Source organism: Myotis daubentonii, chromosome 15 (assembly GCF_963259705.1).
Source record: "Myotis daubentonii chromosome 15, mMyoDau2.1, whole genome shotgun sequence".
NCBI lineage: Eukaryota > Metazoa > Chordata > Mammalia > Chiroptera > Vespertilionidae > Myotis > Myotis daubentonii.
In genome coordinates, this window is record NC_081854.1 from 11,167,961 (window position 1) to 11,186,859 (window position 18,899).

The 18,899-nt window shown below is 55.2% G+C and overlaps 2 protein-coding genes across 9 annotated transcripts in view; one reads left to right on the forward strand and one right to left on the reverse strand.

The window, feature by feature from the left end:
• Positions 1-18,899, reverse strand: part of CCDC61 (coiled-coil domain containing 61) — a 46,824-nt gene that overhangs the window by 17,861 nt on the left and 10,064 nt on the right. For 4 of the 8 annotated variants that reach the window (XM_059666084.1, XM_059666086.1, XM_059666090.1 and 1 more), the window contains 11 exons: positions 17,550-17,707; positions 16,071-16,232; positions 8,472-8,682; positions 8,278-8,360; positions 7,302-7,468; positions 7,117-7,192; positions 6,763-6,902; positions 6,592-6,670; positions 6,386-6,443; positions 5,639-5,717; positions 5,187-5,502 (listed from right to left, as the gene is read on the reverse strand). In XM_059666084.1, coding sequence (XP_059522067.1) covers positions 5,405-5,502; positions 5,639-5,717; positions 6,386-6,443; positions 6,592-6,670; positions 6,763-6,902; positions 7,117-7,192; positions 7,302-7,468; positions 8,278-8,360; positions 8,472-8,682; positions 16,071-16,232; positions 17,550-17,707 — 1,311 coding nt within the window. In that variant the 3' untranslated portion in view covers positions 5,187-5,404. Of the gene's footprint in view, positions 1-5,186; positions 5,503-5,638; positions 5,718-6,385; positions 6,444-6,591; positions 6,671-6,762; positions 6,929-7,116; positions 7,193-7,301; positions 7,469-8,277; positions 8,361-8,471; positions 8,683-16,070; positions 16,233-17,549; positions 17,708-18,899 lie in introns of those variants that run through there. The other 4 variants (XR_009448785.1, XM_059666085.1, XM_059666089.1 and 1 more) reach the window with 4 other exon arrangements.
• LOC132216709 (peptidoglycan recognition protein 1-like) lies at positions 861-4,669 on the forward strand. Its single transcript, XM_059666093.1, has 3 exons — positions 861-1,399; positions 3,519-3,640; positions 4,419-4,669. The coding sequence occupies exons 1-3, from the start codon at positions 1,116-1,118 to the stop codon at positions 4,595-4,597; spliced, it is 585 nt and encodes a 194-aa protein (XP_059522076.1). The 5' UTR covers positions 861-1,115; the 3' UTR covers positions 4,598-4,669.

Here is an 18,899-nt window from a genome sequence, read left to right on the forward strand (position 1 = left end):
CGATGCTCAACCACTGAGCCATGCCAGCCAGGCTGTCTTATTCTCCACCTGCCCCCCACCCCCCAAAGTAGCAGGAAAGGAGGATGAGCAAACTAGGCAATCTGCTCTGAGCCCATCATGTGCTCTAGGAGGGAGTGGGAAAAGGGTCCTGGTGAGAACAGAAGCCCCAGGAAAGCCTTCTCCCCAACTGGTGGTCCCAAGCCATTGGCTGGCGCTGGGCCAACGACTGTTCCTCTCCGGCCCACAGATCCCCGCCTGTGCAGCATGGAGCTGGGAGGGGCACCCACGTAAAGCATGTTGCTTACTATCAGGACAGATAGGAGTTCAACGCCCAGTGGTGCTTACCTGGCACTATGAGTCAGGCATCCTCTGAGGGCCCAAGGCTGTCAACCCATGTAATCCCACACTGACGCTCTTTTTAAATCCCATCCCCATTTTGCAGGTGGGGAAAACTGAGGCACAGAACGGTTAGGTCACTTGCCTGAGCCCACACACTGGGATGTGGCCAGAATTCAGCTGCAGGCAGCCTGGCTCTGAATCCAGGCTCTGGGCCCCCAGGTTCAGACATGTACCCTGTCTCCCCAACATGACTTCCCTTCTCCCTGCCTTGGTGTACTCAACTGTGAAATGGGCTTCTCAGTACTCACCTCCGCGGTTTGCTGAAAGGGATATATGACTTGGGCTTGGGGTTGGGGGCGGGAGAACTAAAACAAAGGGCAGCGTGTTGCAGTCTCTGCGGGAAAGAAGAAGTGGCCTGGGACCTCTCTCTGGAGAGGTGTGCAATGCCCCACTGGGAGGAGACAACGCGGGCAAGGATCCAGGCCCTGGGTCTTCCAGAAACCACAGGGCAAAGGGCCCAGGGGTCGGTGCGCCTCTCCCTGCCCCCGCTCTCAGCTGAGGGGCCCCTTGACTTTCTCCGGGGTTCCCCTTCCCCCCCTTCCCTCTGGCCCAACCACTCGCATCCTGTTGCAGCTGAGACGGAGAAGGAAGCAGAGTCCGGGGTCCCTGTAACCCGCCAGGGTGTGAAGCAAGGCTTTCCCCGCCTGAGGCCCCAGCATAAAAGGCAGCCCCCGGCACCCCTGCGCTCCTAGCCGACCCTGCGCGCCCTGCTCGCCATGTCCCGGCTCTGCGCGCTGCTCGCCTGGGCCCTGCTCGCCCTCCAAGGACTCGGGGAGGGGGCGACAGAAGACGAGGCCTGCTGCGGCCCCATTGTGCCCCGGAGAGAGTGGAGGGCCCTGCCGTCCGAGTGCGCCCAGGAATTAGAACTGCCGGTGCGCTACGTGGTGGTGTCGCACACGGCGGGCGATTACTGCGACACCCCCACCTCGTGCCTGAAGGAAGCGCGGGACGCGCAGTACTATCACGCGCGGACACGGGGCTACTGCGACGTGGGCTACAAGTAAGTGCGCGGAGCGGGAGGGTGGCGGGGCCCCCCCATACACACACACCCCGGTCTTGGAGCCGCCCCGCTGACACCTGCGCAGCTTCCTCCCTGGGTTCTCCTGTCACCATAGGGGGCTGGGCGCCTGCAGGCAGCACAGGATGCTAGGAGGCGCGGAAGGGCTCAAGTTCAAGTTCAGCTCCCTGGAGGAAGGGCCAGACTTTGCTGTGATAGGAGGCTGGTGCTGGTCCCCAGCTCTGCTGTGGCTGCCTGAGACCCGGCCAGGCTGTCACCTCGCTCAGCCTCCTCCTCTGCAGTCGGGACTGGTCCACCTGATCACTGAACCCATACACGCGAAGCACTTAGGACACCCCTGGCATGTAGCGGGGACCCCCAATCCGTGGGCTATGCTGTTAGGCACCTGCCACACGCCGGGCCGCGTGCTGAACGCTGGGGTGGGAATCTAGCCGACTGGATTTCGAGGCCGGCAGGGAGAAACAGGCAGCACAGTGAACTCGGATGGTGGCAGAAGTGATGAACAAGAGTGATTGTGGGGGACCTCAGGAGCCGGGCTCCTTCTGAAGGGCAGGCTGAGGGACCGGCTTCCTGTTATGGTGGCTCTGAGGTGGGCTGGGTGCGGGGGCTGAGGTAGTAACCTAGGGGCAGGCAGAGGGGAAGGCCAGGAGGGGGGGTGAGCCCATGGTGCCTGAAGGCCAGAGCTCAGGGCATGGAGGTAGCTGGGAGGAGTGATAGGCAATCAGGGAAGCCATGGGAGGAGCCAGGCGACAGGGCCTGTCCCTCCCTGAGGACTCTGGCTGTACTGAGGCAGGCAGGAGCCACGGGAGGGAGGGAGCCTCCTTAGATACAAGAAGCCCCCGGAAATCGGGGCAGAAGCAGGGTGGGGACTGATCAGACCTGCCTCTGGGGCCCGTGCCCACCACCGCCCATTCCAGGGTAACAGGCTGAGCCCGACAGGTTCGGAGATTCGGGGCGCACCAGAACCGCCTGACGGAAATGCAGGCCCCCAGGCCCGCCTTAGGGGGCCTCAGCGGGGGGGCTGTGGTGAGGCCCGGGAATCTGGGAACCTCACCTGGAGAACTCTAGAAGCTTCCGAGAGCATCAGGCTCAAGAGTTTACCATCCACAGGTTCAGCGTAGAGGTTTTGTTTCCACGTATCCGGATTCTCTGCGTTCCCGGGGGGGGGGGGGGGGTAATGACCAGAGCCTGGCCCCACGGCCTCTGGCCTGACCACCTCACAGGAAAGCGGGGGACACAGCAGGGCCGGCACTGGCCCAGTCCCAGGGCCACTGTGATACTGCTGTTCTCTTCAGAGCCAGATTCTGAGAGTCTGGCTTCCTGAGATCCGGTAGTTCCGACATGGGGGGCTGAGGAGGCAGGTTCTGCTTCTCTAAAGACGCTGACCTTCTAGTTAATTCCAACGTGCCAGGTCAGACTCGCTCAATCAAGACACATTGATTGAGAAAGTCTTAAGGACCTGCCAGAATTGGGAACCTCAGAGGCAGTGCTGGGGCTCCAGGGAACGTGTCTGGTTGTGGCCCCGCCCTTCAGTCCCTGGTCCTGACCCCCAGCAGGCAACAGGAAGCAGGAGGCAGGCTGGGGTGAGGGCTCTGAGCTTCTCTGGAGATTTCTGAGGCAGGGGCCTCTGGGGCATGACTTTGGGCCGTCACCTCTCTTTCTAAGTCTGCTTCCTCAGCTTCAAGGGGGTGGTGACAACAGTGCCTGCCTCAGGGGACCTCACATGAGGACTCAGCAGATCAAGAGCTCAACACATCCTCCAGGAGGCAGGAGAGAGCAAGGCCTCAGATCCTGGGGGTGGGGCTCATGAGGACCTGGGTGAAAATCCTGCCTCTGCCCCTGACTGGCTGTGTGTCTGTGGGCAGGTGTCTCTACCTCTCTGGTTATCTATAGAATGGGGCAGTAGTGACTCAAGGGCTGCTGTGTGGATGAAAAAGGTGCATCCAGAGCTGTGCTTGGCAATCTAGGGGCCACTACCACTGGGGAGAAGAAGGGGGGGGAGGTTTGTGAGTGGCAGGAGCAGGCGCAGGGCAAGCAGAGGAGGGAGTCCTCTCCCAGGAAGCCCTCCTTCATTCCTCAGTCTCCCTCACCCCTCACACAGCTTCCTGATTGGAGACGACGGGCTGGTGTATGAGGGCCGGGGCTGGAAGATCAAGGGTGACCACAGCGGGCCCACCTGGAACCCCAGAGCCATCGGCATCACCTTCATGGGCAACTTCATGGGTGAGTGGCTGTCCCGCCGGTCAGGACAGGGCGCCAAGCCCGGGGGGCACAGCTCGGTGTGTAGTTAAGAGGCTCTGCTGCCCACAAGCGCTGTGACTTGGACAAGTGACTGCTTTTCCGAGTCTCACTTCCTCCTTTTGGGATAATGAGAACTGTCAGCCACAGAGTTCGGATGAGGATTAGTTAATCTATGTAAACGTTCTCAGGCCAGGCCCTGCCACCTAAGAAGTGCTTGCCAAGATCACTGTGTTGGGCAGGACCCGAAGGCCTAGGGTCGTGGTCGGCAATGCGGCGCTTTGGCCCCTTGAGTGTGGCCCTTCCACAAAATACCACGTGCAGGCGCACATGTACAGTGCAATTGAAACTTCGTGGCCCATGAGCAGAAGTTGGTTTTCGGGCTGGCTGAGTCTATTTTGAAGAAGTGCTGTTGATATTTGGCTCTGTTGACGAATGGGTTTGCTGCCCACTGGCCTAGGGACCCAGGAGGAGAATGACAATGATCCTGACAGCCAGCACCTGCTGTGCCAGGCACCATTCCGAGGGCTTTACATACACTAACTCGTCTTACGGTCCCAGAGCTCTGTGGCAGGTGCCACTATTCTCTCCTTTCACAGATGGGGAAACTGAGGCACAGAGAGGTTAAGTCACTGGTGGGGAGTGGCAGACCGGGTTCTGGGATCTAGCGGGCAAAGCCGGGAGAGCACAAGCAGAACCACTACCCTCACTGCCTCTGCCCTTCGAGGAAACCCCACCTTAAATCCTGCCTCTGCCCCCACAGAGCGGACGCCCCATCCCCGGGCCATCCGGGCGGCCAAGAGTCTGCTGGCTTGCGGAGTGGCTCAGGGAGCTCTGCTTCCCAACTATGAGGTCAAAGGGCACCGGGATGTGCAGCAGACGCTCTCTCCAGGCGACCGGCTCTATGATATCATCCAAGAGTGGCCACACTACAGGGAGTGAGGCCCTGACCGTCTCTACCCCCTGTCAGAAGCCCCTGGCCTTCCCTCCAATAAAAGTGCAACTCAAACTGTGCTCCTGTGTCCGGCACACGCCTCCCCTCCCCGCCTCCCTCCCACAAAGACCTCAGCCACTCTCGCCCACCTCCCAGCACGCGGTCCTCGCTGGTACTCGGATCCCTGAGGCCCCAACCCTGAACCATCACCCGAGAGATCCCAACTCAGAGCAGCATCACAGCTCAGAACCCGGAGTTCTCAGGTCAGCGCGCAGGGTTCAGCAGCAAGCCACCCAGATGTCACAGGCAGCAGCTCGGGGGTCCTCCCAGGCGGTGAGCCAGGCTGCAAGGCCCCCCTCCCCACCACACAGCCAAAGACCTCCCGTGCGGGACCTCTGCTTGGACCCCTCTGGGGATGGGCTGCTCACTATCACCCTGCAGGTCCCCCAACTTTCACTACTTTAAAGGGCAAGATTTTTCCTGAGGCTGAACCCCAACCTGCCTCCCAGTCACAGACATGACCAGAAATGCACAGAGGTCCCCCCAGTCCTGATATCTCCCCCCTCCACCCCTACCCTTCAGTCATAAGCTTAGGGATCCCAAGGGTAAATATGTTTATTTACAAAATACACAGACCCTCCCTCCCAGCATGCAATGCCTGGGAGAGGGAGAGGGGTAGGGGCCTCACACACCTGAGACCCCAAGAACACCAGGAGGGGCGGGGCCTGGGCGGGGCTGGAAGGACACACCAGCCCCGCCCCCCATACCAATCCATTGGTGGGTAAGGGATAGAGGGGCAGTGCTCCTTCTCAAGGTCATGACCGTGTGTCCAGTCTGTTCATGTATTCCTGCAAGGCCTTCAACCGGGCGTCTATTTCTGCTATGTCGGTTGCCTGGTAGTCAGAGCTGTACTCTGTGAGAGCAGATGTGGGTTTGGGGGACCGTGAGGGCCTGAAGCCACAGGGAGCTCGGGGGCCCAATAAATACCCTCAGTATCACCCCAGCAGACTCTGGGCATGGGAGGGGGAGATGTGGAGTCCCAGGCTCACCTTTGATGGGGACCCAGCCCCCAGAACTGGCCAGATGCTTCGGTCGACGGCCACCTTCCATGGGGGTGAACTTCTGCAACTGGGGGCAGCACGAAAGGAGTCACCTATTCTCCCTCTGCCCCTGCCCCCCAAATCCCACCAGAAATTCTGAACGTAAGGACCTCAGGAAAAATAAGAGCTGACACCTATTAGGCACCTATAACCTTGTATCTTCACCAAAATCCTCTAAAGTGAGTATTATTACCATCCCCATTTAACTGATAAAGAAACTGAGGCCGGGCTGGTGTGGCTGAGTGGTTGAGCTGGACCTATGAACCACGAGGTCACCACTGGATTCTGGTCAGGGGACAGGCCCAGATTTCAGTCGGGATCCCCAGTGGGGGGCGTGCAGGAGGCAGCTGATCACTGACTCGCTCTCATCACTGATGTTTCTCTCTCCCCCTCTCCCTTCCTCTCTGAAATCAATAAAAATACACTTTAAAAAAGGAAACTAAGGCACAGAGACTGAGGACCTATCTTGGAGTCACACAGGTCGTGGGGGGCGATTTGTGGCCAGAGCTAGAGCTCTTAACCAGTGTCCTCTGCCCTTGGCCACCCATCCTCCCTCCAACCCAGTGGTCTCAAAGCACTGTGTCCAGAGATTTCAGAGGCGCCTGATCCCCACCCTGGACGCGGGGAGAAGGGAACATGGGTTCTGGTGGCTTCCTGCTGCCCCACCTTCCCCGGGGCCTGAGGAAAGCCACTCACCGTATTGGACCCACTCAAGGTTGTGGAGCTGGGCCCCTTCCCACGGTGGCGGCGAATGCTAGAGGGAGGAATGGGGTCGATGGGAGGGGTCTTCGGCCTCTCCCACCTCACCCTCCCCTCGGTTTAAAGCTCCATCGCTCCATTTCCCAGCAAGACTGTTCCCCGTCTCCCCCAGGAGGCAGTCCTTCCTCCCGCCCAAGTTTTACCCTCTAGAGAGGGATTCGGAGAAATCCTCGAACTCGCTGCAGGAGCTGGCTGACGAGCAGCGGCTGCGGAAACTGTCCACTAGGGGGAGAGGACACGGTGAGCCTCCAGCACCCCCCCCCCCCTCCCGCCCAGCCCACCTGCTGGCCCGGGGGCCCGTCCAGCCCGGTTACCGGAGGAACTGCGGTTCCGGGGGCGGTTAGCCGCGTCCCCTCGGCCGGTCCCAGCAGCAGGGGGGCGAGTCTGGCGAGCCCAGGAGATGGACGGCCCGTCCCCGCTTCCTCCGCTGCCCATTCGGTTCCGCTGCTGCTGCCTGGGGAACCGCAAGCAGAAGCAGGCCTGTGCGCCAACCAAGGGGGGAGGGCGTCGCTGCACCCCTGGGGGCCACAGCCAGGCAGGTGACCGCCTGAGGTCTTGGGGCCAGGGGAGACGGAGCGGGTGACAGGTGGGTGACAGGTGGGAGGCGGGACAGACCAGAGGAGCAGGTCCAGGGGGAGATCCGGGCGGTGAGGGGGAAGGATGCTCACTTCATCTTGATCTCCCGCAGCTTCTTCTCCTTGGCTTTCACGAAGGCTGTGGGGTCAAAACGGGGCAAGCGACCACCTAGGAGGGCGGGAGGTGTGGAGAGAGGAGGCTGGCGTCACCGGGTCCTGCCTCCCCCGCTCTCATCCATCCCACCTCTTCCCACGGGCAGGGCGGGGCTGGCACAGACCTGAGGGCGAGGGCGAGGTGCGGGCAGGGCGGCCTCGGCCCCGGCCCCCGCGGCCACTCTCCCGGGAAGAAGAACGGGCGCCGCGGCCACGCGAAGTGGACCGCTCCCTGGACGACGACGCCCGGTCCTCCCGGGCTGGGCGCGGCACCACCGGCGAAGCCCGTCTCCTGGGAACACAGGACCCCGCGGTCAGCTTCCCACCGGCCACGGCCTCTCCTGCCCAGGCCTCTCCCCGGCCTTCCCCACCGGCCACGGCCACTCCTGCCCAGGCCTCTCCCCGGCTTCCCCACCGGCCACGACCACTCCTGCCCAGGCCTCTCCCCGGCTTCCCCACCGGCCACGGCCACTCCTGCCCAGGCCTCTCCCCGGCTTCCCCACCTGCGAACCTTCATGCCCATCAATTCCAGACAGTCCTGCCCTCGCGTCTGTACAGGACCCCACAGGACCTTCTCCCAGGCGCTGCCCCTCTCGGAGCCGCACTGCCCCTTCCAAAACTCCACGTGTCACTTCCCTTGTCACTTCCCTGCAGCCTAAGGACCCCTGTCACCTGACCCTCCGTCCTGAGCCTCCCACAGCTCCTGGTTTTCCCTCCCTAATTATCTCCCCTCCACCACCACCACCACCACCCCCCCAACTCCAATAAAAACCTGCAGAAATCACCAGATTCCCACCTGCAGGGCAACGCCCCACCCTCAGGCCCCGCCCCTTCCCCTGGTCCCTGCGAGCAGCCCCACCTCCAGAATGCCGCCTCCAGCCCTGCCCATCTCACACGCCACCCACCTTTTCCAGCTACTGGAGTCCTGTGTGCCACATGCAACCCAGTAGCCCTCCTACCCCTCCCTCCAGCCCCTCCATCCAGCCCCTCCACCTACCCCTCCATCCTACCCCTCCCCCCAACCCCGAACCCACCTGCAGGCCGGGGCGGCGCTTCGAGACCGCCCCCTCCCCGACCCGCCCCGGGCCCGCCGCCCCTCACCCCCTCCGGTAGGCGGCCAGCTCGCTGTTCAGCGTCTTCAGCCGGACGCGCAGGCTCCGCTCAGACGCCTTCACCTCCTCGAGCTGCAGGGAGGGGACAGGAGCGCAGAGGTCCAGTCCGAGGCCCAGGTCTGCGCCCACGGCGCCCCCTCACCTCCTCGGCCAGGCGGCCGCCCGCCCCCCGGCGCCCCTCACCTCCTTGGCCAGGCGGCGACAGTCCTGGCCGCGGCGGCCCGACCCGCGGGGCCCGCGCTCCCGCTCCTGCCGCAGCTCCGCCTCCAGGCCGCGCACCAGCCCGCGCAGCGCCTCGGCCTCCTGGCGCGCCGCCCGCCCGGCCAGCGCCTCCTCGCGCGCTCGGCCCAGCTGGGCCTCCAGCTCCCGCTTCTCCGAAGCTAAGCGCGACACCCTGGGTGGAGGGGAGAGAGGGAGCGGAGCTGGGGGGAGCCGAGGGGCACGTCCCTTCTCCCCATTCCTGCCGGGTGGGCACGCACCACCGGTTCACCTTCCCCGCAAATGGGAACCCACCGCCCCAGCGGCCCCCGTGGTGCCATCACCCCCTCCTCCATTTGCCCCACGTGACAAGGACTGGCCCCCTGACGCCCATCCCGCCCACCCGGGGACACGGCTGGTTGAGTTCTACTTCCCAAACAGACCACCGACCCGCCTTTCTCCGCACCCTCAGAGCCTAACCCCGGGTCCCAGCCTCCCCCTGGCCCTTGGCCGGTCTCACTGCTCACTCACCAGAGGACCCTCTAAAATGCATACCATCAGGCACTACCGCGCTCAAAGTCCTCCTCTGAGAAATAGATGCACACACAGAAACTCGCAGCACGTTTTGTAATACCGAGAGTGGAAATAACCCAAATGCACATCAGCAGGGAACTGGCGGGATGTCTATGGTACACCCACTAAATGTGTGCCACACACCCTAAGAAGGAAAAGGAAGATCTCCATATCCTGTCAGGGTCTAAGTTTGGAAACAGCACAGAAAGAATTTTAGTATGTCTCTGTGTAAAAGAAAAAGGGAAATTATAAATTATAATGTTCATATTTTCAAAAATATATAAGGATAAATCAGAAACTTTAAAAAGGGAGGGACAGAGGTGGCAACAGGGATAGAAGCTGGGCCTCTGAATGTACCCTCCTTGTTAGTTTTGAATTTGGAACTATGAAAATATTTTGTGTAAATAAATGTTAATAAAAGCAATCACTAAACATTTTTAAAGAAACTGGCTCAAACAGATCTAACTGTATATCAGAGTTAGTGGCATATTGGAGAATTATGTCAAGTGACAAAACACACACACACATACTTTATTTTAGCAAGTAGGAAATAGTCCAAGGACACAAGAACTGCGAAGAAATCTTAAACTTCATTCAGTACTCTTCTTATTAGTAATTATATTGGTGTCATTAGGATAAAGAAAATAATTATGTTACTATAACTAGAAATTAAGATTTTCACTATGAGAAGACATACACATCAAAGAGGTGAACATGGACATCATTTTTCTCTTTCTAAAAATGTATCTCCTTTCAGGCTCTTCCCACTAACAAGGCCTAAAAGTAATGTCAACCCAATGGCAATTAGCACCCCTCATAACCAGACTGTGATCTCTAAAAAGAATTTCCCACTCAAAGAAACCACAGCTCCTTGGGGAAATTACTTAAACCAGTTCTGAGGCTGGAAAAGCACAAGAAAGTCCAAGACATCTTGTCATGCCAGAAAACAGCCTCCCAAAATACACGCATGCCAGACCCCTAGGCCCTGTGCATGTCACCTCATGTTGGGTCCAATAAAATCAAGGACCTTGCCCGGCCAGAGTGCCTCAGCTGGTTGGGGCATCAGCCTGTGCACCAAAAGGCTGCCAGTTCCATTCCCGGGCAGGGCATGTGCCTGGGTTTCGTGTTCAATCCCCAGTCAGGGAGCACACGGAAAGCAACCAATTGATGTTTCTCTCTCTCCCCTCTTCTCTCTAAGCATAAAATCAAGAACCTTAACATGAGGAGAGTATAAAGTGGCCCTAAATATAATCAATAAGTGTCCTTATAAGAGAGAAGCGGCCCTAAATATAACCAACAAGTATCCTTATAAGAGAGAGGCGGAGGGAGATTAGAAGAGGAGAAGGCAAGGCCACTACACAAGCAGAAACTGATTGGCATGAAGTGGCTACAAGCCCCAGGAAGATGGCAGCCACCAGCTGGGAGAGGCGAGAACTGGGTTCTCCTGTAGAGCTCTGCCCAGCCAACACCTTCTTCTCATCCCAAGGACCGTGATTTCAGACTTCTGGTCTCCACAACTGTAGCGGAATACATTCCTGTGGTCTCAAACCACAGTTTATGGTCATTTGTCAGAAAGCCATAGGAAACCAACATAGCCTCAATTCGTTTTAAATTCATGCGTTCATAATGATAGTAAAAACTAGACAAAACTCATTGATCTCCATGGAGGATGTAAGGCAACCAACTAATTATTCTGACAAAAGTTATATAAAGTAAAATAAAAATCAAGCATTAATCATGCCTTTCCCATAGGAAATGTGCCTCAGGGAAGCAAAGTAGTTGATGAGAGGATGCTTTTCTTTATTGATGAATCCCCACTAACAAAAGTATTAGAGAATTAGATCATTGCCCTTTAAAACCCCTAATGAAAACCCCATCTAGCCACTGATTGTCAATAGCTGCTAAAACTATATATTAACTCAATGGTTATCACCTGGCCTGAAGATCAAAATCAATTAAAGATCTGAAATATATACAGAGATGCTTATGTTTGGGGCAAAATACTGAATTTACCCTTTGCAACCAATACCAAGACAAGGATGCCACCTATCTCTACTTCTCAACGTACTGGAGGTCCTCGCCAGTGCAATGAGGCAAGAAATATAAACGAAGCCGAAACCGGTTTGGCTCAGTGGATAGAGCGTCGGTCTGCGGACTGAAGGGTCCCAGGTTTGATTCCGGTCAAGGGCATGTACCTGGGTTGCGGGCACATCCCCAGTAGATGTGCAGGAGGCAGCTGATCGATGTTCCTCTCTCATCGATGTTTCTAACTCTCTATCTCTCTCCCTTCCTCTCTGTAAAAAAATCAATAAAATATATTTTTTAAAAAAAAAGAAATATAAACGAAAGATAAGGATTGAGAAAGAATTAGCAAAACTCATTTGTAAACATTGAAAATCCAAAAGAATCTACTGACAAATAAGACATTTGACTGGTTACTATATATAAAATCAATATATAAATATCAATTATACAAAAGGCAAAGTGACTTACATTTAAAGTAAAGAAACCATTAACAAAAGCACCTAAAGTGTGATGAAGCAACATTATTGAGACATTAAATGAGACAAACAGAGAGAAACTTGTTTATAGATTGAAATACACACTACAGGGTTTATAAATATCTCTCCCTAAACAGTTCTATTGATTCAATGCAATGCCAATCAGATTTCCAACAAGTTTTTTGTGCTTGTACTGAAAAACCTATTGATTCTGAAATTTATATGGAAATGCAAATTGTCAAAAATAGATGGAGCCCTGGCCAGTGTTGTTGCTCAGTGGTTAGAGTGTTGGCCCATGAACCAAAGGGTTTTAGGTTCAATTCCAGTGAAGGGCATGTACCTGGCTTGCAGGTTTGATCCCCAGCCCCAGTCAGGGCAAGAACGGGAAGCAACCGATCAATGTGTCTCTCTCCTTCCACTCTCTCTAAAAATCAATGGGGGGGAGGGGGGTTAATATGCTCACGTGAAGATTAACAACAAAAATAACTTGAAAATGAAAAACAAAAGGGAGAAACTTGCTCTACCCATATCAGACTAATTACAACGCTACAGTAATTAGCACAGGATGGTACTAGAACCAGGACACACAAATAAACCGATGGCCTGCAGAGCACAGAACCCCGCTGTGTATAAACATGACCTGTGATAAAGGCGACAGTGGCTGAGCAGGAGGGAAAGGACACTTCTCAATAAACGGCACTGGGATAGGCCCTCCCCCTCACCAAACACCGACTCCAGGTGGACACGAGTGTGAAAAGCAAAACACAAAGAATTACTGATGATGACAGGACCGTGGTCGGCAAACCGCGGCTCGCGAGCCACATGCGGCTCTTTGTCCCCTTGAGTGTGGCTCTTCCACAAAATACCACATGCAGGTGCACACGTACAGTGCGACTGAAACTTCGTGGCCCATGCGCAGAAGTCGGTATTTTGTGGAAGAGCCGGTATTTTGCCAACCACTGAAGGAGAACGTCTTCATGACACTGGGAGAAAAGGATTTTAAGTTAAGACATAAAAATTACTAACTGCAAAGAAAAATTTATAAATGAGTTTACATAAAAATGAACAACCTCTGCGTATCAAAAGACATTATTAAGACAGTGAAAAGGCTTCCAGGGGAAGGAGGGTTTCTGAAACACACAAAATTAACAAAGGGCTTATGTCCAGACTATATTAAGAACTCCTGGAAAGCAATGAGAAAGAGGACCAGAGGAAAAATGGACATGATAGGTGAATAGGCAACTCACAGAGGAAACCCAAGTGGCTACTAAACAGGAAAAAGTGCTCAACCTCCTGGGTAGCTAGGGAAATGCAAATGAACCGGTTTGGCTCAGTGGCTAGAGCGTCGGCCTATGGACTGAAGGGTCCTGGGTTCGATTCTGGTCAGGGGCACGTATCTTGGTTGCAGGCTTGATCCCCAATAGGGGGGGCGCAGGAGGCAGCTGATCCATGATTCTCTCTCATCATTGATGTTTCCAACTCTCTGTAAAATCAGTAAAACATATTTTTTTAAAACACCACCAAGAGATGCGGGGCTGATGGGAACCTCCTAGGAGAGGAGCCCAGCTCTCAACATCAGATTCATTAGTGCCAGCAGCCCTGGCAGGAGGCAGGTATGCAGCACCAAGCTGTCTTTCAAAAACCTCAATCTGATTAGCTGACGGGTTTGATAACCACATCACCAGAAATATGAAAAACAGAGCAATACATTAACTGTGGAGATAAAATCAACAAAATCCAGGCTGTAGGAAACTCTAAGGACAAGTACCCTGGCTTCTCCCACTAATACGTCGCATGGAAAAAAGGGGGGGGGGGGACTAATAAATTAAAAGATTTAAGAAACACACCGCCCTGACCGGTGTGGCTCAGTGGACAGAGCGTCGGCCTGCGGACTGAAGGGTCCCAGGTTCGATTCCGGTCAAGGGCATGTATCTTGGTTGCCGGCACATCCCCAGTGGGGGTGTGCAGGAGGCAGCTGATCGATGTCTCTCTCTCTCATCGATGTTTCTCTCTATCCCTCTCCCTTCCTCTCTGTAAAAAATCAAAATATAAAAAAAAAAAAAACACATCAACAACTGCAATGTGTCCCTATATTTGGATATTAATTCACACAAGCCAATTACAGAAGACATGTGTGAGACAATGCTTCTGCTTTTATTTTAAATGTCCTGTATGTTAAAGACACATATTGAACTGTTTACAGAGGAATTTTTTTCTCAGGGGAGAGGGCGGGAACATAGACCAAACAAAGAGGGGCAAAACGTGGTGACCACTGAGGCCGGGGCACAAGTACACGCACACTGTACTACTGCCACTTCTGTGTGTGCTTGGAATGTGTCCTAATAAAATGTTTCTCAAAATCCGTGGCTCCCCCAAACCCTCCAAGGAGCTTCCCACACAGCCCCTTCCAGCAGACATCCCCTCCCCCACTCCTCCCACCTTCCCGGCCGGTGCTCCAGCCAAGCTTCTCTGAGCAAAGACAGCTCCCTCCTCCCTCTCCAGGTGGAAGGACTCCACTCATCCTTCAAACATCACCTCCCAGGGCGGCCGCCGGCCCCCAGCCGGGCTAGGTCTGTCCCCGCTCTCCTGGCTCTCTGTACATTTCCTTCCTGGCTTCCCCGCTGGTGTTGATCAGTGTGATCATGCTTTCTGTCTGGATCCCCCCCATGAGGACAGTCACCGGCTGCCTGGCCAGTGGGAAGGAGCCTGGGCTGGGACCAGGCTGCCTGCATCCAGCTCTGCTACACTATTACAAGCCGGTGGCTTTGGTGAGTTTCACTTCTCTCTGTGAAGTGGGACAATAAGAATAAAATACCTGTAAGGTTGTAGGAATCTAGGAAGATTGCTTAGAGCAGGTCTGGCACTGATTAAGGGCCCAAAAGAACATTAATAGCGCTGGGTGATGTGTCTGACCCACAGTACGAAGTCGTTAAATATTGGATGAATGAACGAATAAATCTTGGAGTCTTCCCAACTCCCTAACTCCATTGGAAAGCAGCAGCCACTGTCAAGCCGCGGATCTCCGTGCCGAGGGCGCCACCTTGTGGCCATCCTGAGACACACGCACGCCGGCGCCCGCCAGGCCTGGGGCAGCTCATCCTGCTTCCAGCCCGCACAGCCCGCCCCTCCCGGGAGACCCACCGGGCTCTCCAGCGCCCTGAGCTCTCACATCCGGGAGGGAGAGGCCTGGGCCTCCCTGTCGGCACTGAGGACCCAGTCCTGGGCTAGTAGCTGCCAAGAGTGCACAGTGGCGCCCTCGCCGGTTTGGCTCAGTGGTTAGACCGTAGGCCTACGGACTGAAGGGTTGAGGGTTCATTTCTGGTCAAGGGCATTATTCCCGTCAAGGGCACACACCTCAGTTGCAGGTTCGTGGGGACACGTTTGGGAGGCAACCAATGGATGCGTCTCTTTCACAAGAATGTTTCTCTCTGTCTCTCCCGCTACCTTCCACTCACTCTGAAAATCAAGGGAAGAAAAAAATGTCCTCAGGTGAGGATTACCAAAAAAACAAAGTGCACAGTGGCTGGGAACCCAAAGGGACTTGATGCTGGCTGCCTGGATTCAAGATCTAGCCTGGCCATATTAATCACTGTGACCTGCGGCAAGTTCTCTAACCGCTCTGGGCCTCCGTCTCCTCCTCTGTGAAATAGGGTGACAGCAATGCCTCCTTTTGTGGATCGAATCATAAAGCACTGAGCGGAGTCCCTGGCACCCGGTTAAATGCTCAAAAACACTCGCTACTGGTATTACTATTATTATTACTACTATTAGCCCCCCCCATGTGTGGGGCCTCCCCCAGGTAGAGACCGAGTCCCCAGTTCAACTCCCCCTCAGCCCACAGCACGCAGCAGGCACTCAATATGCCCAAAGCCTTTGCTCACTTCCCTCTTTCAGTCCCCTGTTCTCACCACATTCCCACCTAACACAAGGCCTTTGCACATGCTGTTCCCTCTGCCCAGAACGCTCTTCCCTGGCCCCTTCTCTGACCCACCCCAAGGCCCTGTCAGGTTCCTGTGACAGCCTTCCATAGCACAGGCTCCCTTTCCTAACCATCTCCCTTCGCAGTGATACGCTCCGGTGCGTATGTATCAACACCCATCTGCCCCTGTGGTGTGGCACTCACAGGAGGGACAGGGCGGGGACCAGCACAAAAGAGGCACTGAATAGAGCACTTCCTCCCACCCTGTCTTTGCACATGCTGTTCCCTTTGCCTGGAATACCACCTCTTACCAGGCCGGGTCAGCGCCCCTTTCTGGAATCCCCCACCCTGCCCAGCTGTGTCTTCACAGATCTGTCTCCCCCACGGGCCTGGGAGTCCCAGGAGGGCAGGGCCAAGATTGTCTCGTCACCACTGTGACCCCAGCACAAGGCGGCCAGAGGAGAGCTCAGAAGAAATATCTGGTGAATGATGGACCGCCTTCCTCCCAACAGTGCTGAGCACAGGGCCCTGCAGTGCATGATGGGATGTGCCCCCGCCCACAGCCCCAACTGCCCAGCCTCCCAGACTCACTGCTCCCGCAGGTGCCAGAGCTCAGAATCCCGGGTGTCCCGAGGGTCCTGGCCGTCCAGCCCTCGAAGGCGGCCCAGCTCCTCCTTCAGTGAGCGGATGATGCCCTGAAGGAACACGGGGTCCGGCTTGCCCTGGTACGGGAGGGGCAGCGGGTAGTGAATCCTGAGGATTAGAACCGCGGCATCTCAGAGGCCAAGAACCCCGAGGGTCTCCACCAGACCCTGAGAGCCTTGGGGTAAAAAACACACAATTCCAACAACTTCACCTTCCCAGAGGCTTACGTTCCAAACACAGCTCCCAGCCCCGCCCTGCCCCCTTTGCACCAGTCAGCCCCACTCCCCCCGCCCCAAGACCCTCTTATATAGCAACTGTGGAACCCCTGGGTCATGACACTTGCAGCCAAGCACAATCCTAACTGAGATTCCACAGTAGGCAACTCTGGATAACCTGGCCTGGTCCCCTTGGCTGGAGAAAGGTAGGGCACCTTGACGAGCTGCCCCACCAAGCGCTACTCATAGATTAACTTCCCACTAGAAAATCCAGAAGTTATTAATTACCAGAGTAGACACTGTGCCCAGCAACCCAACTGCCATTCCCAACTCCCTTCTCCCTTGCTGCCTCCACTATAAAGACAGACAGCCACTCATTTTCCCAGCATCCCTTTCATGTGACCACTTGGGGCCAAATACTACGGGAAAGGTCATATGACCATGTCTGGCCAAATAGTATAGGAAGTCTGTTGGGAGTCTTCTGGAAACACTTTGTTTTCCTGATAAAAACAGTAGATGCATTTAGCAAGCACAGCCTTGTCCCCTTCCTCTTGCTTGGATGCGTATGCAATGCCTGAAGGTCCAGCAGCCCCTCTGTGACCACGAAGAGATACAGACGAAATCAAAATGCCAACATGTTGCCCTGGCCGGGTTGGTTCAGTGGTTAGAGAGTCTGCCCTTGGACCGAAGGGTCACAGGTTTGATTCCCAGTCAAGGACGTGTTCCTCGATTGCAGGTTCCATCCCCAGCCCAGGTCTGGGGTGAGTGCAGGAGGCAACCCATTGATGTGGCTCTCTCACATCAATGTTTCTCTCTCTCCCGCTCCTCCCTCCCTTCCACTCACTCTGAAAATATCAATGGAAAAAATATCCTCGGGTGAGGATTTTAAAAAAGTGCCAACGCTTTAAGGATGACATAGAAAACAAACAAATAAAAAACCATAAGGAGCCCAAGTCCCTGATGAAATTGTTGATTTCGACCACCTGCCTAGACATCTTGTTAAGTGATAACTTTTGTTTGTTTAAGGCACTGGTGCTGTAGGCAGACACAATACTAAATGACACAAACCTCAACCATGGAGATTCCAAAGGCAAGCTCAAAGCAGCATCACTCCCTTCTCTGGGCACCAGGGTTCCTGAGGCCTACCCACATCCTCTCCCAGCCGCCCTCCCAGAGCCAGCCTGCACCTAAAGCCGGTCCTTTGTCCCACCTGTCGAACTCCACGGAGTAAATGAGAATCAGGTAGCGCTTGGAGTTGAGCTGGGCCGACCTCGCGGCTGAGGGACCCGGGCGGCCCCCCATCTTGCGGTTCCGCAGGGACTCCAGATCTGTGTAGGTCAACAGGTCAAGGGTGACTGATTCGCTGCTCTGTTGGGAGAAGGTGGGAGGAGCTACCACAAGACTCAACATGGCCATGCCCAGAGCTCCCCACCCACTCACTGGGCCTCTCCCGACCCGCTGTGGGAGCTATTGGGGCTTTCCTACGCTGCTCCTGATGCGCAGGATGGCCCTGTCCAAGGTGCTGGCACAGGACATAGAGGGAGAAACTGAAAAGAACTAAATGCTCACCACGGGGACAGCTTGGGGCTGTGGCTGTCCAAGTCCTGCCCGCCAACCCCTGGGGATCCCTGAGACCCTTTCCGGGAGTCCAAGGGGTCAAAACAGTTTGCATTCTAATATTAAGATCATTTTGCCCTTGTGCTGTGTTACACTAATGGTGCAAAAGTAATGGTGGGTAAATATGCTGGCGCCCATTAGCAGAAATTCAGCCAGTGGCGTCAAATGTTCTTGTAGTCACCGTACATGCCATGCCGTCTCAGTGGGGGACCAGGAAGGCGAAATAAGCAAACAGACAGACAGACGGACAGATAAGACACGGGAAATGAAACCTGGGAATATCCTTGAAGACGCTGTAAAATGTATTAATTTTATTGCAACTCAGCCCTGACGTGCACAGCGTCATACTACCGTGTGACAAAATGGGTAGCACGCAGCCCGCTGCCCCCCGTGCGACAGCTGTCTCAGGAAAGCACTGTGCCACCGAGTTCTGAGCTAAGTTGGCCACTTTTTCACAAAACGCTATTTTTACTTGGAAGAACCACTGACAGACAAAACCAGGGTTACTCAGCCTTGGGTGTCTGGCAGGCATTTTCTCAAAAATGAACAGAGTGAGGCTGTCACGTCCAGAAAAACAGCTGACAGTGCTTGTTGCCAAGGATACAATTCAAATGTCAAAGCGAAAATGGAAACAGGGGAAGCCTTGTATCTGCACAGCCGCGGGATGCGGACAGACTTTCCTGGTGCGATCAGTGAGGATGGTAACAAATGTGACTTCCCGGTGTGGTATAAGGACATGTGACAACACTGGGAAGAGCTGCACAACTCAATGAACCAGTATTTCCAAATGACCAAAACGTGATGTTACAAAATGGGTAATAGGTCCAGCAAAATGCTAAATACACCAGTAGGTTTTAGTGTAACAGAATACAAAAAGTTCATTGCTATGGTTTCAGATGCCACAATGCAACCAACCTTTAAGAAACCACCACCTGCTGGGAGG